This window comes from Arvicanthis niloticus, chromosome 6 (genome assembly GCF_011762505.2).
Source record: "Arvicanthis niloticus isolate mArvNil1 chromosome 6, mArvNil1.pat.X, whole genome shotgun sequence".
NCBI lineage: Eukaryota > Metazoa > Chordata > Mammalia > Rodentia > Muridae > Arvicanthis > Arvicanthis niloticus.
In genome coordinates, this window is record NC_047663.1 from 37221956 (window position 1) to 37246642 (window position 24687).

The window sequence follows — 24687 nt, forward strand, 5'->3', positions numbered from 1 at the left end:
TTTAAAGATTTATTTTTTTTTGTATGAGCACACTGTAGCTGTCTTCAGACATACCAGAAAACAGAATCTGATCCCATTACAGATGGTTGTAAGCCACCATGTGGTTACTGGGAGTTGAACTCAGGACCTCTGGAAGAGCAGTCAGTGCTCTTAAACACTGAGCCATCTCTCCAGCCCTATTTTTAAAATGTGCATTGGTATTCTTGATTGACTAATTTTTAAAAATTATTTATTTATTCATTTTGTATGTGAGTACACTGTAGCTGTCTTTAGACACACCAGAAGAGGGAATCAGATCTCATTACAGATGGTTGTGAACCACCATGTGGTTGCTGGGAATTGAACTCAGGACCTCTGGAAGAGCAGTCAGTGCTCTTAACCACTGAGCCATCTCTCCAGCCCCTTGATTGATTATTTTTGTGTGAGGATATTGGATCCCCTAGAGCTGGAGCTACAGACCATTGTAAGCTGCCAGGTAAGTGCTAGGAACCGAACCAAGGTTGTCATCTGGAAGGGCAGGCAGTGTTGTTAGCCTCTTGAGCCATCTCTGGCCCCAAGTGAATTTATTTTTTCTTTTAAAGTCAGGGTCTCACTAGTTCACCCTGACCTCAAATTTAAAATTATGCCTCAGCCTTCTAGGACTTAACATGGCTTATGTGACTGGTAGGCAGGTGCCTGACCTTTGAGCTAATCCATCTCCAGCAATCATAAAGAATGGCTATCTGAAGAAGGCAGACATCAGTTTTTTTTTGAGACAGGGTTTCTCTGTAGCTCCAGTTGACATGGAACTCACTCTATACCAGGCTGGCATCAAACTCGAGATCTGCTCCCTGAGTGCAGGGATCAAAGGCATACACCACCACCACCACCTGCCAACATCAGGCGTTTTAAATCCTGAGTGGCTAGAGAATAAAGTGAGTCCTGCCTGATGTGAACAAAACTGACAACCCAATAATGGAGAATGAAGTGAAAACGGTTGGGCACACTCCTGTCCTAAGATTGGGTTGCTGGTCACACCATCACACCTCTTTATGTGCCAGTATAGTCAGTCAACTGTTTTCTTTTTGAGAAAAAGTCTCATGTTCCAGTTGGCCTGGAATTTACTCTGTAGTAAAGGATGGCCTTGAACTAGCTAACCTGTCTCTATGTCTCCTTACCCCCTGTACCACCAGACATTGTAGTAGAGCCCTCTGTTGAATCTTATAAGGGTATATCATTCGTGTTGTCTAAAGATATGCCTGCCACGTGATGTTCAAATTGTCAGCTCTTGTACGTTGATGTACATCGTATAACATTTGCACCCATGTAAGACTGGGAGTGGGTGCTGTCAAGGATGGTTGAAGATTTAGATGTAGAGTACAATACTTGGGTATTTTAACCATTTACTTCATGACTACTAAGGGCAAAGGATCAAGTCAACTGGTCTTGATGTAGAGACACTTAAGCTTTTTGGACTGAATCCTTACTGTCAGTCACCAGTGGTTTGGAAGGGCACTGGAGTAACCTTTAGGTCCCCCATCTTGTCCTCAGGCCTCTGGAAGTAGGGGTGATTGAGCAAAGGAGGCCTTGAATGCGTGCGTCCTCTTCCTCTCAGCTGGAGGCTCTCCACCACAAAAGGAAGAGCGCACGGCAAAAAGCAACTCCACAGGCTGTCAGGCCCCACTTCCGCGGTGGGCCCCTACCCTCAAGGCTGTGCGGTTTCCGCCTGCCGCAGGAGGGACAGGCTCGCGCGCGGGCGTGGGCGTGGCCGGAAAAGGTGGCCACTCAGACGCCATGTGGCCCAATACCGAGGTCCCGAGGGCGGAGCCCCGGCCGGAGGCCGGCCCGCCCGGGGCTGGGTCTAGGCGTAGCTCCAACATTTCCAAGTTGCCGGCGCCTACCCCTTCAGTGACCAGGGAGCCACCGAGCTTCAGTAACCGTAGACGAAGCTCCGCGATCCCAGTGCCTGGTTCGCCGAACGAGGTGAGCAGACGGCTCGGGATCATGACCAGAGCTGGCATGGAGCGGTGGCGCGACCGGCTAGCACTGGTGACCGGAGCCTCGGGAGGCATCGGTGCGGCCGTGGCCCGGGCATTAGTCCAGCAGGGACTGAAGGTTGTGGGTTGTGCCCGCACCGTTGGCAACATCGAGGTAAGGCTCCGCTGGGCAGCGAGGACGCTCTGGGGGAGGGGGACGTCGTTTCCATGGGGTAGGGCTCTGAGTGGGGGGAGGGAGAGTGGCTGAGGCTGAAGCCAGGGACCCTGCTCTTACCAGCCTGCTACCGTAGGGCCATTTACAACGGCCTGGAGGGCAGGAATAATAGACGTTTAGTAGCGAGAAGACCGACCTTCTCTCTAAGTCCTATTTTTATAAAGAGCCATTCACTCCTGATAGCCTTTGCCGCAGTGTACCAAATCCTGACCCCTGGTATTCTCTTCCCTTACCCCTGCCAACTTGTGCCCCCAATACAGGCAGGTGAAAGAGGAATCCAGAGATCAAGGGCCAGCTAGGGAGTCAGGGAGAAGGAAAGAAAACTGGCTAGCCTAAGTGGCTAGGTTAGTTTCCTCTTGTCCCCAGACCTCACCCAAGCCACACCGAGTAAAGTGCTGGCCAACCAATGAACAGGAAGCTAGAGGTCCTGAGTGTTTGACCCACAACTGAGGGTGGGGTTAGGGTGGAAGCTAGCTCTCCTTTCAATTAATATCTGAGTCTCAGTTCACATGCCAGGAGCCTAGATGGTGACTGGAATATTTACTTATAGATTCTTCTCTTTTTTCGGATTCACTTTCCTAGGTGGGACTGAGTAGGTGAAATAGAGCTTTAGACATGTGAGTCTTGAGAAGACCAAGATCCAGAACTCCCTAGTTTTTCTCTTAACATGCTTTTGGGGGTTCCCGGAGGTATGAACAGCATCAGATCAGAAAAGATGGGGAGGAGATGGCCATTTGGGAGAAGACAAGAGAAATTCCCATTATTTGTCCTGGCAGAACCACCATCAGGTGTGTGGGTCAGTCCTTACCTGTAGGGCTCTATCTTCACCATGGCTCAAAGTCCTCTGACAGAAAAGGGTAAGGAGGCCTTGGGTGGAAGCAACGGGAGAAGGTGTTGCAGGAAGGAGGACTGTCCCCTCCCCAGCTACTGGCCAAAGGTACACTTTATAGCTTCTCAGATAATCCCAAGGTCACCTGGCTCCACCATTGCCTCGCTTCGCCCCTCCCCTTCCCGGGAGAAGCACAGGGCCCAGCCCTAGCTTTGGAGCCCAGAGGATTAAGGCCAGGATTGGACAACTGGATTCCCCAGTTCTTTGGTTTTAGTTTTGATTCCCTAATTCTGAAGCTTGTCTTCTCTTCCACTTCTCTACCCTAAGCTAGCCAGGAAAGAGAATCCCAGAATCCCAAGGGAATCTCCAAGCAGATCATTAAACCCTAGGGTGGCTGCATGTCATTAAGGGAGAACCTCTTTGCTGCGTGGGGACAGTGCTGATTTCAGGTCATTTTGGAGAGAGAGAAGATGGAGCTGGCAGAAGTGAAGCAAGGAGAGACAATGACAGGGAGACGAGTAATGTTACACACACACATAGATACACACACACACAGAGACCCACAGACATACACACATATAGTCACACAGGCATACACACATACAGACACACATAGACACACACATATAGACAGACACACAGAGATACACACACACAGACACACACAGGGAGACACACACATATATATACACAGCTTTGCTGTTGGAGATTTTTAATCTGGAGTGGGGTGAATTCTTGGGTTTCTTGCACACTATCTGTTTTTATTCATTGATGAATTTGCTGATATTAAAACTACATTTGGGTTCTGGAATTCTACTGGGAGAAATCCTATTCCATGAAGTAACCATGGACAGTAAAGTCAAGTGGAAGGGGGCTTCTGAGTTCCAGAGGGGCACCACTTTTTAACTCACAGAAAGTTACAGTAAAGAGACTGACATAGCACTGGGGAGGCAGAGGTAGGCAGACCTCCATGAGTTCAAGGCCACCCTGGTCTACCTATCAAGTTCCAGGACATCCAGGACTACATAGACCCCCATCTAAAAAAAAAAAAAAAAAAAAAAGGAAAGAATTTATTTGGTCACCTGATTGAGCCTTTTATTTCTAGCTTCACTGGGGAGGAGAAAGGGGCTCTAGGCCAGGGCAGTTGGCCAAATTGGCCTTCCTCTAGGGAAGCTTCTCCCCACACCCCACTGCAGTCACACAGTCACCTTCATAAGGCTCAGTCACTTACTGGCCTCCCACAGCCTTCTTGCTTCCAACTTCTAAATGTCAGTTCTCTGCTCAGTGACTCTGCTTTCTCAGGGCTCTACAGAATGTCCCGAGGACATGCACAGGGAGTGCCTAGTGGCTGGTACCTAAGAGTAGGTGAGGAAAACTTGGGGTGAGGCAGTAGGGATTAGAGTCTGTCTTGACATCCTGACCACTTGTGGGGAGAAAGAAGAGATTGGGCTCCATTGAGAGCCTTGTCTGGGGCTCATCTTTAAGTTCTGTTGCCTTCTGGGAAGAGAAGGTGGCAGTTCAGAGTTGAGCCCTTCTGGGAGGGACTGACTGATGTTAAAGAGAAGAGGATTTGGGCCGTGGGGTAACCAGCTCAGGGTCTCTTGGCAGTAGTGGAAGAATGATGTGGGGCCAGAGGTATATATAGACTTACTTCCAGGTATTGGGGAAGGTGCCAAAGAGAAATCTCCTCCGCGTCCCAGGACCCCTGCCTCCTCCTTTCTCCTTAGCACTGAAGACTTTTATGTATATGTGAGACTCCTTGATCAGCTTGGTTATTCTCCTTCACTTCAGGGAGTGTCCCCAACTCCTTGGACTTTGACTAGACAGACCAAGCTTTGGGGATGGGCATACCCTGCCTCTCTCATATGGCCAAAAGGTGGCTGCTGTCACTAGAGCACTCTGGGTAGTGACCTGGGAGGGAAGGCCAACCCTGGGTGAGGAGGTTTGGGAGTGAGCAGCACACCCCAGTTAGACCCCTGTTGGGTTTCATAGGAGCTGGCTGCTGAATGTAAGAGTGCAGGCTACCCCGGGACTTTGATCCCCTACAGATGTGACCTGTCAAACGAGGAGGACATCCTCTCCATGTTCTCGGCTGTCCGATCCCAGCACAGTGGCGTGGATATCTGCATCAACAATGCCGGCATGGCCCGGCCTGACACCCTGCTCTCAGGCAGCACCAGTGGATGGAAGGACATGTTCAATGTAAGGGTTCCAGGAGTGGGGCCAGAGGCTGGGTGGTGAGAGGAGAATAGAAACCAGGGGCCTATGAGACAGAGGAACCTTGGGGACAGTTTCCCACTGGGCAATTTTTGATTTCCCACTTACTGCTTGTCTCACAAGGGTAGTGAGTGGATAAACATCCTTCCAGCTCTCGATAGTTTGTAAACTCTAGACCGATTGGGTTGAAGGAAAGATGGCAGAGGAGAGAAGTGTAGTTTTTGAATGTCCCCTGCCCATGTTGGATACCTGGGAACATGGCCTTAGGGGATCAAAGGGAACAGGGATGAGAGAAGGTATGTTTGCACCCAACTCACTGTAACTGTGTGCCTCAGGCAAATTCCTGACGGCCTCTGAGCATCAGTCCTGTCAAACTTAATTGGTAATTACAATACCTGTACCCTTAATTAAGTTTGACACCTAAATCATCAATATCACAAACTCCACTGTCTCCAGGCATGTCCTACATATTGTGGGAGGGCACATGGCCTTGGAAATGGGTGGCCCCTGCTCAGATTCAGGTTAGTTGTTCCACTGCAGTCTGGGCAGATCTGTGATTTAAGAGAAATGAGTCGATATCATGCTTCAGAGCACGTGCAGGCCCGGGGCTGGCGAGATGGGTCAGTGGGTGAAGGTGCTTACTATTAAGACCCAGGAACCATATGGTGGGAGAAGAGTCAGCTCCTACAAGTTGTCCTTTGGCCTCCACATTAGCAGTGTGGCACACACACACACACACACACACACACACACACACAGAGTAAATAAGTAAATGTAATAAGAGCATGTGCATGTCAAACACAGCCTTGAAGGCATGTGTTCCCAACTTCGGGTGGTATTATAGGGTGGCATTTGGGCAACACTTCTCAATCTGTGGGTCATGACCCCTTTAGAAGGGCATCAAATGACTCTCCCACGGGAGTTGTCTAAGACCTCCAGAAAGCAGAGATGTTTGCATTATGATTCATACCAGTAGCAAAATTACAGCTATGAAGTAGCGATGAAAATAATGGTTGGCAGTCAGCACAACATGAGGAGCTGTGTTGAAGGGCCTCAGCATTAGGAAGGCTGAGAACCGCTTCTTTACCGTGTCTTCTGGGAGATCAGAGTGATAACCCTCACCTGTAGAGGCATATATCTAAACCTGGTCCTCAACTTGCCCACCTGTAAAATGAGCGACTCCTAAGTGTCCAAGGCCCCTTTGTTCTGAATATCACCTACGTTCATTAGCCCCCTCCTAGTCGGCCCTAGTCCTAGGAGGCTTCCTTCATGCTCCTGGGGATTCCTTCGTCTTCCATATTCCCCACAATTCCACCCTGTTAAGAGGACCAGAAACAGGGCTGAGCCCTTTCTACATCCTAACACCCAAGCGTTGCTGAGGCAGGTCTTCACTGAGGGTGTTCTGTCCTGATGCCTGGGTGACACCTGATAAAGGGAACCAGCTAATCTGCCAGCTGTCCCTCTCATCTGGAGAGGAGAGAGGCAGGAGGACCCGATGAGGACTTTATCTCTGCTGGCCTCTCTGGCAAGGCTAACGGGTGGAGCAGACGCAGACAGGCACTTCGTAGCAGATAGCTCAGACCTCTGCTCTGTGAATGGTGGGGACTTGAGGTCACCTCTGCTGGGAGTGGCAAGGGACCCTACCCTCTGATTTCCCCACACCTGGACCTGTCACCAAGGTATAGATTAAAGGCAAGCGTGTGAGCCTCCTCCACACATGATGGGCGGGGATTACACTGGAACAGGGTGGCTGAGAAGGGCAGGGAGAGAGGGGCTGGGTTCTTTGTATGAAGAAAAAGATTTAGGCCATTCCAAGAGAGTTTTCAATCTGTTTAGAAGGGAGCAGGTCTGGACACTGTCCCTGAGCACTGTCAGCTGGAGGAGGCAGCTTCGAGGGGTGGGTCATCCACAGAGAACACACCCCCAGCGGCCAGAAGCCCCCCCCTGCCCCCCCCCCCCCCCCCCCCCCAGTGCTCAGAAGGTCTACCAGCTGCTCTTTCGCCCGAGCTGGAGATACTCCATTGCCTTTCCTGGCCCACAGGTGAACGTGCTGGCCCTGAGCATCTGCACTCGAGAAGCTTATCAGTCCATGAAGGAGCGGAACGTCGACGATGGGCACATCATTAACATCAACAGGTGAGGCCCGGCGGCTGGGGCTCGGGTCTTGGGGACCCCCTTCAGATAGGGATCTATCTGTCGCAGTTCGTCCGACCTCTAGACAGCAGTTTCTTTGGTAGTGAAACGGCATGAATCTGACAAAGGGGAATGCTCACTTCTGGTTGTTTAGAATGGGCGTCAGCCTCGGCTGTCCATAGCCAATGCCTGGGAACTCTCCTGGGACCCAGCGCCGCTGTGCCTCTTCCTCGGGCCCTGGGACCGATCTGCCTTGAGGTACAAAGAGACTTCACAGGCTCTACCATAGGAGGGCGCACTGCCTGTTGGGGGCATGGCCTGCACCAACCCCAGAGATCTCCCAGTGAGCACACAGACAACACTGTGAGGCTGTCTGGCTGCAGGAGTGAGTCTGTAGTCAGCAGGACAGCTTCCAGGCAAAGCGGGTTTCAGGAGCTGTGTAGACAACAGAGACTAGACTTATTCTGTGGACTGTAGGGTAGCCATCAGAGTTTCCTCCAACAAGGGTTCCCTGTCGGCCTCTGGGTGACAAGGCCGACCAGGATAATAGGAGCACTGCCCGTGGCTGTGGAACTTTACTGTGTCCTCTCTCCCCCTTCCGTTCTTCCACCCAGCATGTGTGGCCACCGAGTCCCACCCCAGTCTGTGATCCATTTCTATAGTGCGACTAAGTATGCCGTCACTGCACTGACAGAGGGACTAAGGCAAGAGCTTCTGGAGGCCCAGACCCATATCCGGGCCACGGTGAGGCTGTGGGCTAGCCCTGGTGGGAATGGCGTGGGCCCAGCCCTCCAGCCTGCGCATGCCCAGGAAGGCCTGCTGAGAGCCTCTGGGCTCAACAGTGCACAAGTCCTGGGCGCTGCTGCTCCTTACAGGGACTGCTGTCACCTCAAGGCCAAGGGCCAGACTTAACGCTTTGAGTGGGAGAGGGAAAACTTGAAGGGAACATGGAGCAAGACTAAGGGAAATCACACACAGTGACTGGATACCAGCACTCTGGGCTCTCTTCTCTAGAAAAGCACGTGACTTTGGGTAAATCACTGAGCCTCCCTAAGCCTCAGTCTTCACATCTGTGAAATGGAAGGATGCTTCAAGGAACACCATTTTATAAAGCATTAACCATATAGGAAGGGCTCCATATATAGTGCAGGGTCTTGTGAGAGTTTGCCAGTCGGAACTCTCAGTGGTGACTTTGGAAGGCGGAGGACAGTTAAGGACACATGGTAGATGTCACTGTGAAGCAGAAGCCCTGTGGCCTCGATCTTTTCCCCTCCACCTCCACAAGGCCTATAAAGCTCAGGCTGAGCAGGACCTCTCTGTTGGCCCAGTGTATCTCTCCAGGCTTGGTGGAGACACAGTTTGCCTTCAAACTCTATGACAAGGACCCTAGGGAAGCAGCTGCCACCTATGAACACATAAAGGTGGGTCTCCTTCTGAGCCTAGGAAAGCCACTCAGTCCTTAAGTCCTCTTAGACTGTACCCTCTGCCGAGCTTGTCACCCCTGGAGGGTTGGGGAGGGGATGTATTAGAGTCCCTCAGAGGTGGGAAGGAACTTGGATCAGGGTCAGGTCTATCCTTGTCTTAACACCCTTCTACCCCCCACCCCTGCTCTCAGTGTCTCAGACCAGAGGATGTGGCCGAGGCTGTCATCTATGTCCTCAGTACCCCCCCACATGTTCAGGTGAGTGTGACCTTATCTGTCTACCCACTGGGAAGAGCCTAACAGTGCCCAGAAGTGGGCAGCAGGGAGTCCCTAAGCAGGTGGCTGCCTCAGACCCTCTGCCTTCCACAGGTTGGAGACATCCAGATGAGGCCCACAGAGCAGGTGACCTAGTGTTCTGTGGGGAGCTCCTACTTCCCCTACCCTTCACAGCTTGCCTCCTGCCTCTGGATTTTAGGTGTTGATTTCTGGACCCTGGATCTTACTTTCTATATCCACCCCACTAAGGGATAGACAGTTTGTCAGATTATTCCCATTACAAATGTGAAAAAAAAAATGGGCTGGGGAGAGAAGACATAATTGAGACTGCTTTATCTAACTTCTCCTGAGTCCCCCTCCTGGGGCTCCTTAACCTTTGCTCTCCTGTGCCTCTTCCTTTTGACTCAGGAAAGGGATGTGGCCAAAAGGGGTGTTGCTCTACCCTCCTGCACCCTACCCCTACCCCTTAGGGTTGGAGCAGCAGAGACCTCATCTTTTATCTGTATGGTTGTCCAGGGCTCCAGGCTCCCCTTCCCAGCCCTCCAGCCCCCCTCCCCCTGCCCACCAGCTCTCCAGCCAAGTTTTGGCCGTTACCCTGGGGTCCTCACTGCACTCTGACCATGGCTACAGAGTATCAGGGTCTGTCTCCTACTGCATTTCACCACAACGATTAAAGAGAAAGATTGCAACCTACTCTGCCTTCAGAAGTATCTTTCAGTTTTTTCCCCCCTTCTTGTCGATCAGTGTAATTGTTGTCTCAGAACTTCTTCCAGGTAACTGGGAAGGTGGATAGATTTGGAACATTACTTCTGGAGTGGGAACAGGAGATGGTTAGTTCCGGGCCAGTCAAGGAGCCAAGGATACATATGTCTCCAAAATACATAAGTGAATAAGTAAGTATGGACACTGGCTGCTCTAGAGGAGCTAAGCTTGATTCTCAGAACCCACGTGTTGATTCCAGTCCCAGGGATTCCTATATCCTCCTCTCTTCTCCTGGGGCACCAGGCACACATGTGGTACACAGCCGGAGAGACAGACAATATGCCCCTACACCTGAAAGAATTTTGAAAAATAAAATAAGTTGGAGCCGTGTAATACTGGTACTGGCGCACACCTTTAGTTCCAACATTTGAGAAGCAGAAGCAGGGGGATCCCTCTGAATTTGAGGCCAGCCTGGACTACACAATGAGTTTCAGGCCATCCATGAGGCCTGCTTAGTGAGACATTGATTTAAAAGGGGGGAGATGGAAAGGGGTTAGAGAAATGGCTCAAAAGTTAAAAGCACTGGCTGCTCTTCCAGAGGACCCTGGTATAATTCCCAGCAACCACATGGCCATACACAACTGTCTGTAACTTCAGTTCTAGGGGACCCAACACCCTCACAGACATACATGCAGGCAGAACACCAATGCACATAAAAAATTAAAAGGAATCATTAGGAAAAGGGAAAAAAAGTTTAAAAAGACAAGGCTGAAAAGAATTCCTAGGAGTCTGGGCAGTGAGCGAAGGAGTCCCAGCATTACCACGGGCTAAGGGCATAGGTCGCCTGAGAGGCTCCTTGGTGCTTTTCACTTCAATGGTCAGGAGATAGGAAATATTCTTGGGGTTTTGCTGGCTGGTGCTGAGAGTCTGACAGGATAAGCTTCTGGGGGAAAAGTCCCAACTATGACGTTGTGCCTGGATGTAGGAAGGCACCAAGACTGACGATTGGACAGATGGCCAACTGTTGCCATAAGTTAGTCTTTGCAGATGAGTACGTGAATGCGGCTGGCTATCTCAGCCTCCTAACTTCTCCCTTCACCGGAGCGGAGCGGTCCAAGGTTAGCTCAGCATCAGCACAGTAGGGGGTGCCGTGGAGACAAGGTTGCCGCCAAGTGCGCGTGTGCGTCATCGGACAGGGGGCTGGGCCTCCAGAACCCGGAAGCTGGGGACCCACGTGGGAGTCTGGGAAGCGACTCTCTTGGCTCGAGTGTCAGGTTGTGGGCAGTCTTTGAGCGCGGACGAAGTGTGGGAGGCCAACGGGTCCTCCCCAGCTGTCAGTGGAGTCCCTGGCGCTGCTGGAGCAATGCGACTCCTCTGGGCGGTCGGATGCTTTGATCGCCTGATTGCCCGCCGTTTCTCCTCGGTGGCTCGGCGCGGAGAGCGGCCTGGCGGGGAGGAGCTGAGTCGCTTGCTTCTGGATGACCTGGCGCCGGCCCAGCGGCTGGAACGTCTGTTTGGCCTGTCCCCATGCCTCCTGGCCTTGCGGGCCGCCCGCCGGCGCGTGGCCCGGCTCCTGCTCCAGGCCGGTAAGGCTGGGCTGCAGGGGGAGCGGGCCGAGCTGCTCCGGGTGGCCGAGGCTCGGGGAATCCCTGTCTTGAGGCCCAGGCGTCAGAAACTGGATGCCTGGTGCGGCTACCAGGTGCACCAGGGCGTCTGCATGGAGGTGAGCCCGCTGCGACCCCGGCCTTGCGATGAGGTGGCAGACACGAGCTCAGGCGACGACCCTCAGCAGCTGTGGCTCGTCCTCGAGGGGCTCCAGGATCCCCGCAATCTTGGGGCTGTGATGCGCTCCGCTCACTTCCTCGGAGTAGACAGGGTCATCACCAGCCGGAGAAACAGGCACGGACGTCCCTTAATTCCGTTTGCGCCCGGTCTGGAGGCGGAGCCAAGTTCCTAAGCACCTGGTGGGGAGCCCTGGGGGTTGTGTAGGGCGCGGGGCTGGAGTTTCCCGGTTTAACGCGGATCGTGGGGAACCTTTGCAGCTGTCCGCTTACTCCAGTAGTCAGCAAGGCCAGCGCTGGGGCTATGGAGGTGATGGACGTGTTCGCCACTCACGACCTGCCCGGTTTTTTGCAGGTAAAGTGGGACGAGAGGGGAAGAAGAGGCGACGTTTAGCTCGGGCTCTTAAAGCTACTTCCAGCTAGCAGTGGATTGGGGGTGTGGGGAGAGGAGGGGACGTGGTAACATTGATTCCTACGACCTTCGAAGTTCCCCCGGGAAGAATCCCAGGGCCTTTAAAATAGAGCATCGTCAGAAGTTAGGGATTTCCTTGCCTCATTTACTTTTTACTACACACCTTGGCCACCTGTGTCAGCAAGTCAGTGTCTGACACAGTGGGAATTCAGGAGTACTCTAGGGAGCTGGTGGACGGGAGTCAAGGGAACCTGGAATAGAAGTTCAACTTGAAAGCGATTTAAACAAGGCTTTGCAAGGGGCGAGCTTTAGTTGTGTATTTCCTAGCTAGACCCTAGGGGGCAGCATTGCCTCGCATTTGACAGTCCCTCTGTCCTTCCATGGTCGTCTTTTCCCCCCCCACCCCCCACCCTGTTCCTCAGTGAGAAAATAACCTTGAAAAGAGGCGGAAGAAAGCTGCCTAATAAACTTATATTCAAGCCTCGTGTCTAATTTCAGATTTTCCAGTAGCCACGCAGGCATGATGACACATGTCTGTAATTCCAGTTGTTAGGAGGTGGAGACAGAAAGACTGTTCATTTCAAGGCCAGCCTGGGCTACATGAGACCCAGTCTTTTTTTTTTTTTTTTTTTTTTGGTTTTTCGAGACAGGGTTTCTCTGTGTAGCCCTGGCTGTCCTGGAACTCACTCTGTAGACCAGGCTGGCCTCGAACTCAGAAATCCACCTGCCTCTGCCTATGAGACCCAGTCTTAACAAAGCAAAACAAGACAAGACAACACAAAACCAGAAAACTAAAAAGAAACAATTTTATTCGAGATACCACAAATATCATTAAAACATACATTTTAAATATCAATGAAGAATATTGAGACAAGGTATTATGTGGACCAGGCTGGCCTCAGATCCCCAGAACTCCTCCTGCATCAGCTTCCTTATAGGTCTGTGTCACCATGCCCAGCTTAAATCCCATTTTAAAATGTTTATACATAATACATCTCAATTTGGAATAGTCATATTTCAGTCCTTAATAGTTGCGTGTACTAGGCCTGGAGAGATGGCTTAACAGTTAAGAGCACTGACTGCTTTCCCAGAACACCCATGCTTGATTCCTAGCACCCACGTAGTGGCTCACTACCATCTATAACTCCAGTTCCAAGGGATCTGATGCCCTCTTCTGGTCTCCCTAGGCATTTGATCACATGTGGTACATATACTTACATGCAGTTAAACCTTCATACATGTAAAAAAAAAGTTACTATCTTTAGGAAGTGGTCAGGTGTGTCCAGTGATTTTCATAGTGACCAGCACATGTCTAGAAGCATGTCTGGCTTCACCTCGTAAGCAGCCTTCCGAGGAACTCTGGCCAAGACTGATGGGAAGTGGAGTTCTCTCATCACATCCAACACTCCCTGCCAGCAGCTGGGCCACAGAATTGTTTCTACCTGTTACTGGGGAAGAGCTAGAGGCAGCAGCCAGCCTTGTACCCACCTCACTGCCTACCAAAGACTGCTCCAGCAAAGCAGCCCCACTGCAGCATGCCAAGAGTGTTCTCTCTGTTCATCTGACCTCATGTCAGATGTCAGTCAGATCCTTACATACCAAAACAAAGCCTTCGACACTCACACGATCCTTCGTGTTTCTTCAAAGGTCCGTTCTTAGTTCTCATATACTTGACAAGTCCACAGCATCTAGCACAGATGGTCATTCCCCCACCCCCTTTTTTTTTCCATCACTTTTTTTTTTCAGTGCTATCGATCAAACTCAGCTTCTTACACACCAGGCAGACATGCTGCCCCTGAGCCACAGCCTCGCCCACTCCCCCTGGCCTTCCCTTTGCCTCTGCACTCTCCTGTAGGCATCGCTAGTGATTTCTCTTCAATCCCATGACCTCCAAACACTGTCACGTTCCAAGTCTCAGGCCTTGATCTCTTTTTTAGCTTTTTTGGGAAAGGGATTGGCTATGTAACCAACCTCAGATTCATGATCCTCCTGTTTCAGCCTCTCAAGTTTATATATATATATATATATATATATATATATATATATATATATATATATAATCAGCTCTCTGGAGTTGGTTTTTTCTCACCCTGTGGGCTCAGATTTGGTAACCAGTGTGTGCACTGAGCCCTTTTCTGGCTTCAGCTTCTACCTCCCACATTTATTTACTTATTTATGTTTTTTGAGACAAGGTTTCTCTGTGTATCCTTGGCTGTCCTGTAGATGATTCTGGCCTGAACTCACAGGGCTCTGCCAGCCTCTGCCTTCCAAGTGCTGGGATTAAAGTTGTGTGCCTCTGCCACCACCACCACCATCATCATCAAATTTAAACTCCTGACTTTCCATACCCCAATTCCAGATTATTCCATTCCTCTTCTCCACTCCCACAGTGGGAATTTCAAACTCCCCATTTCCAGGACCGACCGGCTGTTTTTCTAGGACCTACCCAGCTCAGTTGTTCAGCCCAGACATTATCTCTGACTTGTTGATACCACAGCAATGTCCCCAAATCCTTGTCCTTGGAGTTACTGCCACACCATCCTCATTTCTCACTGTTTCCTCTGCTATGCTAGTCTGAGGTCCCAGCTTCCTGGGCTGAGGCCTGGGTCTCAGCGTGGCAGGCACACTGATTCTGCTGAAACCTGAGTCAGACTGCGCCACTTTGTTCATAAACTTTCAAAGCACTAGGTCTGTGGTACATACCTGTAATCCCAGTTCTTGAGAGACTTAAGGCAGGAAGATCACCATGGGTTCAGGGCCAGCCTGGAGATCATAGTGAGCTCATATATCTTTTTTAAAAATGTATTTATTTTATGTATATGAGTACACTTTACTCTCTTCAGACACCCCAGAAGAGAGCATTGGATCCCATTACAGATGGTTGTGAGCCACTATGTGTTTGCTGGGAATTGAACTCAGGACCTCTACAAGAGTAGTCAGTGCTCTTAACTGCTGAGCCATCTCTAGCTCATGAACTCCTATCTCAAAAAACGATGCTTCAAAGCTTTTATATCAGAATAAAAAGCCTTATGTTTCCAGTGGCCCTTGGGACCTAACCCTATGTGGCCATTGTCCTGCCACTGGCCAACTTAACAGTCCTTAGGTATGACAGGTAGGTGGGGCCTTTGTGCCACCATACTTGCAGATCTCCCTGCCTGGAACCTTCTCCCACTGTCTATGAGACACTCATTAGTTATCTTCAGATCTGATTTGTGCCGTCACTTCAAAGGGGACTTCTACCCTGCCACACAGCTGGGATTTCAGTCTGTGTTCTTGACCCCATCCTCAGGGGTCAAAAGCAGATCCAGGCCAGGTAGAGGTCCTGACTGACTTTCTGACTACATTGAAGACATCTCTCAGTGAATGTGTGTGTGCAAGGCTGGGCTCCTCCTCGACCATGGTGCTAATGAAGATTTGATGAGCCAGCACATGGTATTTTCTCTCTTCTAGGCCAAGGCCCAGCAGGGATGGCTGGTGGTGGGCACAGTGGGCTGCCCAGGTCCTGAGGTCTCCCAGTCCTTCAAGGTCCCCATCACTAGCTGCTTAGAATTCGTCTGGGACCGGCCTACTCTCCTGGTGCTGGGTAGGTAGGCTATACCTGCTTTTATATTTACAGATGTCTTTTCTAAGCATGTGGACATCTGGCTGGCGCTCACTAACACTGTCTCGTGTTCTGCAGGCAATGAGGGCTCTGGTCTGTCCCAGGAGGTTTTTGCCTCCTGCCAGCTGCTCCTTACCATTCTGCCCAGACGGCACCTGTCTCCTGGTCTTGAGTCCTTGAATGTGTCTGTGGCTGCAGGTGAGTCTACACCTTCCCTCTCCTCTCGTTCTCTGACTGATTTATCCCGAGCAAGCTTCTCCCTCTGTGTCTCACTTGTATGTGCAAAACAGGTGTGCCCTGCCTGTGTTGTGACCCTCCCTATCTTCCCCTTGCCTTTAGGAATTCTTCTACACTCCATTTGCAGCCAGAAGAAGGATTTCCCTGCACAGGAGAAAGGACAACTTCAAGACTCCTGAGAACCCTTAGCTACGTCTGAAGGACTCAGAGAAGCCCAGTACCCAGGACTACCATTGTGGTCAGAAAAGCAGGCCAAATGCGGGCTGACAGACTGAGATGCTCACATGTAGGAACTGGAATGAGTCTCACATCCATCCTCAGGCTTGGATGTAATGGGCCCTCTACGTGTGAGAGCCTAATTACTGGCTACCGTCAGGAGACTTTAGAAACCAAAAGTTTTATATCCAGTTGGAAATGGTAGTTTGCTAGTTTCCAGGACAGGTTAGGACAGTCAGTATCTGTCCTGGATCCCACTAAAAGTCAGGGGCCTGTCGTGACATGCGGAGGAGCCAGGCAGTCCAGTGCAGGATGTATGGAATGTGAGGGTGAGTTTGTAGAGTGAAGCTGAGTGGACAGGTACATATCTCAGAGTGATGCCAGATCCTGTGAACCCTTAGCAGCTGAGCTGTCATGCCCAGTCTCTCCATTAGGTGGCAGTCTTGCTCTTTGTACCATGGTTTTGTAGCCCCTTTGCAGGGAGACCCCTCTCTTTGTGGGGATGGGGGACGGGGGATTAGAGATAGGGAAAATAGCCAACAGCTTCCAGACACTGGCCAGTCCAGCCCAGTGGAGGAAACCTATGACCCCAGGCCCTTGTTGCCTTTGAGTCTGAGAGTCTGTGAAGTCAGGGTCACTTGCGCAACCCCATTAGGCTTGATCCCCCTCCTCCAGGGTCCCACGGGTGGAGCAGAAGTGGTATTGCCGAGCATTGGTCTCACTCTGGGCTGCATGTTGGCACACCTAATAAGCTTTAAAGAAACAAGGCCAACACAGCAGCTACTGTGTGCTCCTGGGAAGGGCAGGAACATCCTGGGCAGTACAATTTTTTTTTTTTTTTTTTTTTTGAGACAGGGGTTTAATATACCTATAGTTTCCTACAACTTGCCATTTAGCTGAGGACTACCTTGAACTTTTGATCCTCTTACCCCACTATGCCCAATTTAAATGCTGCTGGGGATAGATCCCAGAGCTTTGTGCAAGCTGGACATTCGCTCTACCAACCAAGCTACATCTGAGTCCTAGGCTGGATAACTCTTTGTTGTAGGAACTGTCCTGAGCATCGTGAGAGGTATCCACTAGATGGCAGGAAGTCTGCACCCCATCTCGCATTATGAAACCAAAACTGTCTTCACACATGGCCGGATCATCTCTGACCGACAGCCCTGAGTGTGGGATGGGAGGACAGCAGCCCTTGAATTGTAATCCTGGATGCTGTGAGAGTTGAGATGAGTTGACTCTGCGCCTTCTTTATATCCTTGGAAGATGTATATAGTAGGTGCTCAATAAATAAATGAACACTCCTTTCCTCTGAAACCTCCCTGGAGTTGATCTGTAGGAGCCTAAGAGCTATGTTTACTTACTACAGAATTTGAATCTGTTTACAAAGGACCTGTAGTAGTAACTTGTCTTGTTGCTGTTTGGGAAATACCTGACCTAAAGGTTGGGAAATACCTACCAAAAGGAAGGGTTTGAGTTTGAGAAAATACTGTCAATTCCTCATAACAGGGAAGGCATAGCAGCAGGATGGGTGTGAGGCAGTGCGCCCCATCAGGGCAGGAAGTGGGGTGAAGGATGCTGGCCCTCAGCTCACTTTCTCCCTTTTCACTTAGTCCAGGACTCCAGCCATGGCACGGTGCTCCCCACACTCAGGGAGAGTCATCCCTTAGTCTTCCCTGGAACACCCTCACAGCCACGCTCCCAGGTCTATCTCCCCAGTGATTCCAAACCCAGGCAGACAATGGAACCATCACAGGGCCCACAATTGCCATAACGCTTTCCTCCCAAAAGAGACAATGGACCTTCTTGTCAGCACCCTTCCCTGCCAGCGGTCTCATCTCGAGCTGCATGTCCCCAGCTGCCACAGATGCTCCAAGGTCCGCTGAGCTTGAGCCCAACAATGGTGCTGCCTCTCTCAAGAGCCTAGGGCAGGGATTTAGATGTTTTTGTTGTTTTTATTTTTTTTTGTATTGTTTTGTCATTTTTATTAACTCGAATAGAGATTTTTAACACTGCATGTGCCTTGGAGCCATGGGATAGAGAAGAGAGTGACTGTTAGTGCCCAGAGATACCAGATCAATTAACTAACAGTCTCCTGGGGCTGGGAGAGGTGGCTCAATGGTTAGAGCAGTGGCTGCTTTTCCAGAGGTCCTGAGTTCAAGTCCCAGCACCCACATGATGACTCACAACCATCTGTAATGGGATTCGATGCCCTCTTCTGGTGTGCAAATGTACATGCAAGTAAAACACCATATACATAAATAAGTAAACCTTTAAAAATAAATAAATGTCTCCAGGGAAGGAGCCCAGTGTCACTCTTGCCTTTCCTTGCTTCATTCTCTCTTTCTCTCTCTCCCTCTCAGAGGACAACTTGCTGGAGTCAGTTCTTTTCTTCTACCATGTGAGTTCAGGGGATCAAACTCAAGTCACCAGGCCCAAGGACAAGTGCTTTTACCCGCTGAGCCACCCGACCTGCCCACTTTCTCTTCTGGAGGTCCTGGGGATTGAACCCAGGGCCACACTCTTAGTAGGCAAACACAACTACTCACCTATATTGTCAACCCTCCTCACTTTTTGGAAACAAGGCTTCTGGCTGGTTTTGAATTTATCCTCTAGCCCAAGCAGGCCTTGGACTTCCAATCCCCCTGCCTCAGGCTCCTGAGTATCTTGGATTACCAGCCTAAGCCACCAGAACCAGTTCATTTCTTTCTTGCTTGTTTTCTTTCAAGATTACTGTGTGTGTCTGTGTGAATATGAGACCATATGCTTTCAGAGTCAGAAGAGGGGAAGCCAGCTACAGTTGGGTTGTAATATGCTGGCCACGGTACTAGGAACCAACTCGAGTGCTCTGCAAATCGCACTATACACTCTTAACCACCAAAGCATCTTTTTAAAAATTTATTTATTTATTTTATGTATATGAGTATCTCATTACTCTCTTCAGACACACCAGAAGAGGACATCAGACCCCATTACAGACGGTTGTGAGCCACCATGTGGTTGCTGGGAATTGAACTCAGGACCTCTGGAAGAGCTGTCGGTGCTCTTAACCACTGAGCCATCTCTCCAGGCCCAGTTTTCTTTTCTTTTCTTTTCTTTTTTTTTTAATGTGTGTTTTGTGTCTCTGTGCCATGTACAATGGGTCAGTATTTTTTGAAGGTCCCTCATTGGTGTCATGCCTCTGAGTCCGGGAATCACTGGCTTGCTGGGCATAGTAGTGCATGCCTGTAATCCCAACACTCATGAGGCTGACGTAGCAGGGTGTTAAGGAGTTAGAGAGTAGCCTGTTTTTCGTAGCCAGTATCAGACTATAGATAGCAATGCCCTGTTTTTGTTTGTTTTGTTTAAATGGGGCAGGGTGGGGGAGGTTATTCCCTCTTCCTGGATGGTGCTTAGTGGCTCTCAGAATGACCTAGTGTTGGCCATACCATTATAGGCTTCCCTGCAGTGCAGCCTTGTGGGTCTGTAGCTCACGTGTGGACGTGGGTCCTGTTGGGCTGAGTTGTGGATCCCGAGTGTCTGCCACGGCTCAGGGGGGCCAGAAACTTGGGAATTCGACTGAGTTCACTCCACGAGGTGTGGTACCAGGCAGACACCGGGCTAGGGGAAGCCACTGAGTCCCACTCGGGTGTGGGGAGATCCTGGTCTGAAGTCCTGTGGGGACAGAGCTCTTGGATTGGGGGTCTCTGGGCCAAGGCAGCTGGCTGGAGACCAGCTGGTCTCAGCCCTTGGGTACCCAGGTGCCGCTGGGAGACCGCAGAAGGACTGAGATGGAGGTGGGGGGTGCATATGGGCTGGACTGGCCTGCAGCCCAGGGGGGGGATACACACACACACACACACACACACACGCGCGCGCGCGCGCGCGAGAGAGAGAGAGAGAGAGAGAGAGAGAGAGAGAGAGAGAGAGAGAGAGCCGCGCCCCCCGGGTAGATGAGACTCTTGGTTGAGGCTACTGGCTTGGCTGGGTCACAGCTGGCTCTGCTAGCTTGTTTGAGTTGGTTGGTGGCCTCCGTAGCGCTGGGATGTAGAGAAGTCCTCCAGTGGGAGATTAGGTGGCGGCTCATTGGTTGAAGGCCCCCTCTACAGTTCTCCATGGTGAGCCCCAAAGACGAGGAAGTTCATGGTTTTAAAAGGTTTATTGTCATGGCGGAAAGTGGATGAAGCTATACCCCATGTCCTCAGGGAGGGTCTGAGGTTAAATAGCTTTTTGTAAGTAGGAGGGTCTGGGAAGGAATGTTTAATTGGTTACGCCCTCTGGTCTTTAGGTATCTCATGAATATGGAGATCTCTTGAGGCTCTGTAGTCAAGCCTTCTACCTGTGCTATGTGACCTATGGTGCAAACCTTTCTTTGGGAGGGGCTGTGGATAAGTGAAAGGAACCAGTGCCCAGGAACAAGACCAAACACCTACAATCCCTTTAGGGTCACTGGAGTTTGAGACCTGCGCTCTACCAGGTACCCAGCTGCCTTTCACAACCCACAGTCCCACACAGCCTGTGACAAAATTGAGCTGTCCTGCACACCTGGTGTTAGGACTGTTTATATTAAAAGGCTGGGAAAGTACCCCAAACCTCAGGTTCTGTGTGCCCACACAGACTTCGAGGGACTCCCTCTGTGTGAACTAAAGTCTTTAAGAGATTGTCTAAAACTATGCTGGCTAGTTTTTTGTCAACTTAATTCAAATGAGAGTCATCTGGGAAGAGGGAACCATAACTGAGAAAATGCCTCCATCATATTAGCTTGGAGGCAAGTCTGAGGGCTTTTTCTTGATGAATAATTGATGTGGGAGAGCCCCACCTACTTGTAGTCCTAGGACGTATATTTGACAGCAAACTAGGCTGGGAAAATAGTTCAGCTAAGCTAACTGGCTGTGCTTCCAGGTTCAATTCCCAGCACCAATGTGACAGCTCACAGCCATCCATAACTCCAGTCTTAGGGGCTCTGACGCCCTCTTCTGGTACCAGGCACCCACGTGGTGCAGACACACACTTCGGAAAAAGCGTTTGTACATATACAAATAAAAATAAATCTTTTAAAGAACCCAGGTCTCCGTTTTCATGGTCTGTAAGGTGTAGAATGTATTGTAAGAGGGAGAAGGAAGGGCCACACCCACCTCTGATGGACACTGCAGTTCTCCAGTGCACCTAAGGATATGCCTGGGGGTCGGGGCACTGGGATGTGCTACTCTTTCACACTGGCCTCAGTTTCCCTAGAGGGTCTAAGGTCCCACTCAGCTGCAATAACAATGATTTACCCTGGGACCCTGGGATATATATGGGATATATATATATATATATATATATATATATATCTCAGGAGGCTACACTGTCAAACCTTCCTGCAAGCCTGGGGCCCTACACTAGATCCCACTATGGCACCTGCAGGGCCAGGCACCAGGGATCCCCACAGTTTGTAAATGTAATCAACCTTGAGGTCTCTCACTTCCACAGGTGCAATTAGCATGGCCATCTGCTAATTCCTGATTAATGATGTTTACAAACAGGGACTCAGCACCTCAGCCCCTCCTTCCCCCAGCTGGGATGTGGGGGTCTTCCCAGCATGCCCCTACCCTTCTGCAGACCCCTCCTACCTTCTCCCTCTTTCTCTAGGCGGTGAAGCATCTTACTTCAGTGCTCACTGCACACCTGGGAAGCAGAGAACAGACAGGAAGCCTTACTGGTGGGGCTGGAACCCTGCCACCCTTTGTTCTTCCCCTCTGGAACTTCAAGAACACATTCGGGCATGCCACCTGCACTTCCCACCCTAGCCTGCCTCCCTGTGTGCTGTCCTCAGTGGGTACATGTCAGGTGCACTGTATCAAAAACACAGAGAACAAATACTTTCTAATGTAATTACTTTTATGTGGGAAAGATCTCTTGCTGCCTCAAGCTCACTCTGTAGTCAACGCTGGCCTTAGACCCTTGGATTCTTCTGCCTCCATCTCTGAAGTGCTTAGATGATAGGTTATATGAGATGTTGGAGATCGGGCCCAGCTGGGCCTAGTGCATCTTGGGTAAACACTGTACCATCTGAGCTGTATCTTTAGCAGCTTGGCTTTGAACTCACTATCTAACTGCCACAGCCTCTCAAGTGCTTGAATTATGGGCATGTCCCACCATGCACTACCCTGTGAACACAGACTCTAGAAGTTCCAGGTCTCCATGTTGGCTTTGCTTTAGCTACCTTGCTTCTGTAGCTTATGTAAGCCAGACAGTGCTTACAATATAGGCTTAACCTGTATAGGTTCGATGGAGGATTCATAATCAGATGGATGAAAGAGACTGTGCACAGTGCACAGGAAATAGTAGGTGCCCAGTAAGTGTGAGCTTTGTCCTGCAGTAAAAATAACGATGATGAAATGGGACTTCAGAAGCCAGAAGATGCCCAAGGACCCCTCCCTCTCTCCTCACCCTCTCCCTGGGGAGAAGGACAGGCCCTAGCTCATTACTGGTGGGGGCTGGGGTGGAGGTGTCAGATTGGAATCACTCCTGGGTCTGTTCACAGCTTCCCTGTTTCATTAACACCTTCCTGGGGGGCTTTGGGCTCATCCTGCTGGGGGAAGCACTCCAGAAAGTTCTGACCACCTCCTACCCAGCCTGAGCCTAGTGGTCCTCACTTAAAGGCCTATGCTCCAGATGTGCACTGAAGGGTCTCACACCAGGGGAGGCTGGCCGCTGACCTGGAATCTATCGTCCCCGACTTCCAAGGGTCCTGGAGGTCTGGTGAGGAGACACAGCACTTGGGGTGGTCCATTCCTTACCCTCCCCTGTCAGCCTCTCTTCCAAAGGTTTGTGTCAATCCATTCTTAACTCCATTCACCCCCACCCAGGACAGCAACCTGGGTCCTTCCTTCAGCATCCTCAGTGTGAATGTGGCTTGCACCTTAGGTCCAATTCCCACCTGCCTTATCTGACAAGGACAAGCCTCTGAAAACTGCTTATCATTTGCTTCTTCTGTAAAATGAGAAAACCATATGTTGCAGGGGGCTGCACGGTGTTCTGTAAATTGTGGGCTTAGTAATGGCTGGCGATGGCTATTGTTTTGCTCTGGGAAGAATAGCCCATGGCATTAACTTCTGGCAGGCAGAACCTTGTTTGGTGGACTAGGGTGGAGTAAGGCCGGAGCTCCAGGGCTTCCAGCTCTACCTGCTTCTTTCTAGATTGGAAAGGTGTGGGTGGGGGTGGGGAACATCACTGAGTTGCGACAGGACTGCTCCTAAACAAAGCTCCTCTCCACGGCAGCCCCAGAAGGAGTTTCATGGACACTGGCTCTCTCTGTCCCAGAATTCCACTTTGGAGGACACCCTTACTGGCTGCTGGGGACCGGAAGAACCTGCCCTGCTTTCTCCTTTGCTAGCTCCTTGTTCCTCAGGCTCTCTGTTTTTACTGAAGTCTGTGACTGTCAGAAGGGAGATTCCTTGAAAAGCAGTTGACTCTGTGGTTTATTATCAACCTCAGGTACTTTCCACACATTGGGGAATTTTTCTTAAGAAGAGAAAGTGGGGCCGGGCGATGGTGGCGCACGCCTTTAATCTCAGCACTTGGGAGGCAGAGGCAGGTGGATTTCTGAGTTCGAGGCCAGCCTGGTCTACAGAGTGAGTTCCAGGACAGCCAGGGCTACACAGAGAAACCCTGTCTCAAAAAACCAAAAAAAAAAAAAAAAAAAAAAAAAAAAAAGAAAAAAGTAAAAGAAGATGAAGGGGAAACAGTAGGTCTGGGCCCTTCTTGCAAGTGGTTTCTAGGTCCTCTGTCAGCCTCTATAGGCAGGCAGGAATTATTGGGCTTATCATTATTTATTATTATCATTATTATTTTATTGTGTGTGTAGGTGGGTGTGAGCACATATGAGGAGGTCAGAGAACACTGTGGAATCAGTTCTCTCCCACTTTTACATGGGTTCCAAGTATTGGACTCAGGTCTGTCAGGCTTTTGCTGCAAGCAAATGTAGCTCAGACCAGCCTAGCCTCAAGCTCACTATGTCGTGTTGTGAGTCCAGGAGCACACCATCATTCCTGGCTTACAGAGTGCTGGGGGCTTTGTGTCTGCTTGGCAAGAAAGCTACACCTCTAGTCTAGTCATTTTGTAGCCTGGACCCTGGCACAGGACACCCTAGGTGTGTAAATAACCAAACAAGTGAAGGAATCCTGAGACTGGACACTAACATCTTCCCTTCCTATCTCCGTAGCAGGTTGGAAGGCACCACACATTTCCCGTGGGCCTTGACCTTCCGTTTTCAGACTTAGTCAGAGGAGGTGGGTCGGCTATCCCCAGCTGCAGGTACTTTTGATTCTTGGGGGGGGGAGAGGGGATGGGTCAGTGAAGGGCTAAAGGAACATTCTACAGGCCTCCAAGGCCCCGGGGCTCTGCTGAGACCATCTGTACCAGGCCTAGCATAGACAGCCCCTCCAGGAGATGAGGTGTCAGCAGGGTTGAGCATTGTGCGAGGGGCTGTAGCATGTCCCTGAGAACTACTCATATCCAGAGCACTCTCACCTTGGTGGGTTTGAGAGCAGAAGCAGGAGCGTATAGTGATAGTGGTGTTGGTGATGATGGTGGTTATGAGGCCCATACCCTTACTAAGGCTCTCCAGTACTCACAAGATGGCTCACTTTGAATTCTTACGGTACTTTGGATGAAGGACTGTTACTCCATTTGGCTTGTAGATGGGAA

General features: G+C 50.4%; 2 protein-coding genes across 2 annotated transcripts; both read left to right on the top strand.

Moving 5' to 3' along the window:
* Nucleotides 1-1738: 1738 nt before the first annotated feature.
* Nucleotides 1739-9761, top strand: Dhrs11 (dehydrogenase/reductase 11). The gene is made up of 7 exons (XM_034507721.2): nucleotides 1739-2130; nucleotides 5012-5221; nucleotides 7278-7372; nucleotides 7984-8113; nucleotides 8698-8790; nucleotides 8985-9050; nucleotides 9162-9761. Exons 1-7 carry the CDS (start codon nucleotides 1774-1776, stop codon nucleotides 9201-9203), a joined length of 993 nt encoding a protein of 330 aa, XP_034363612.1. The 5' UTR covers nucleotides 1739-1773; the 3' UTR covers nucleotides 9204-9761.
* A 792-nt stretch (nucleotides 9762-10553) lies between these two features.
* Mrm1 (mitochondrial rRNA methyltransferase 1) lies at nucleotides 10554-17334 on the top strand. The gene is made up of 5 exons (XM_034504522.2): nucleotides 10554-11669; nucleotides 11813-11906; nucleotides 15414-15546; nucleotides 15643-15762; nucleotides 15904-17334. The coding sequence occupies exons 1-5, from the start codon at nucleotides 11134-11136 to the stop codon at nucleotides 15978-15980; spliced, it is 960 nt and encodes a 319-aa protein (XP_034360413.2). The 5' UTR covers nucleotides 10554-11133; the 3' UTR covers nucleotides 15981-17334.
* Nucleotides 17335-24687: the final 7353 nt, after the last annotated feature.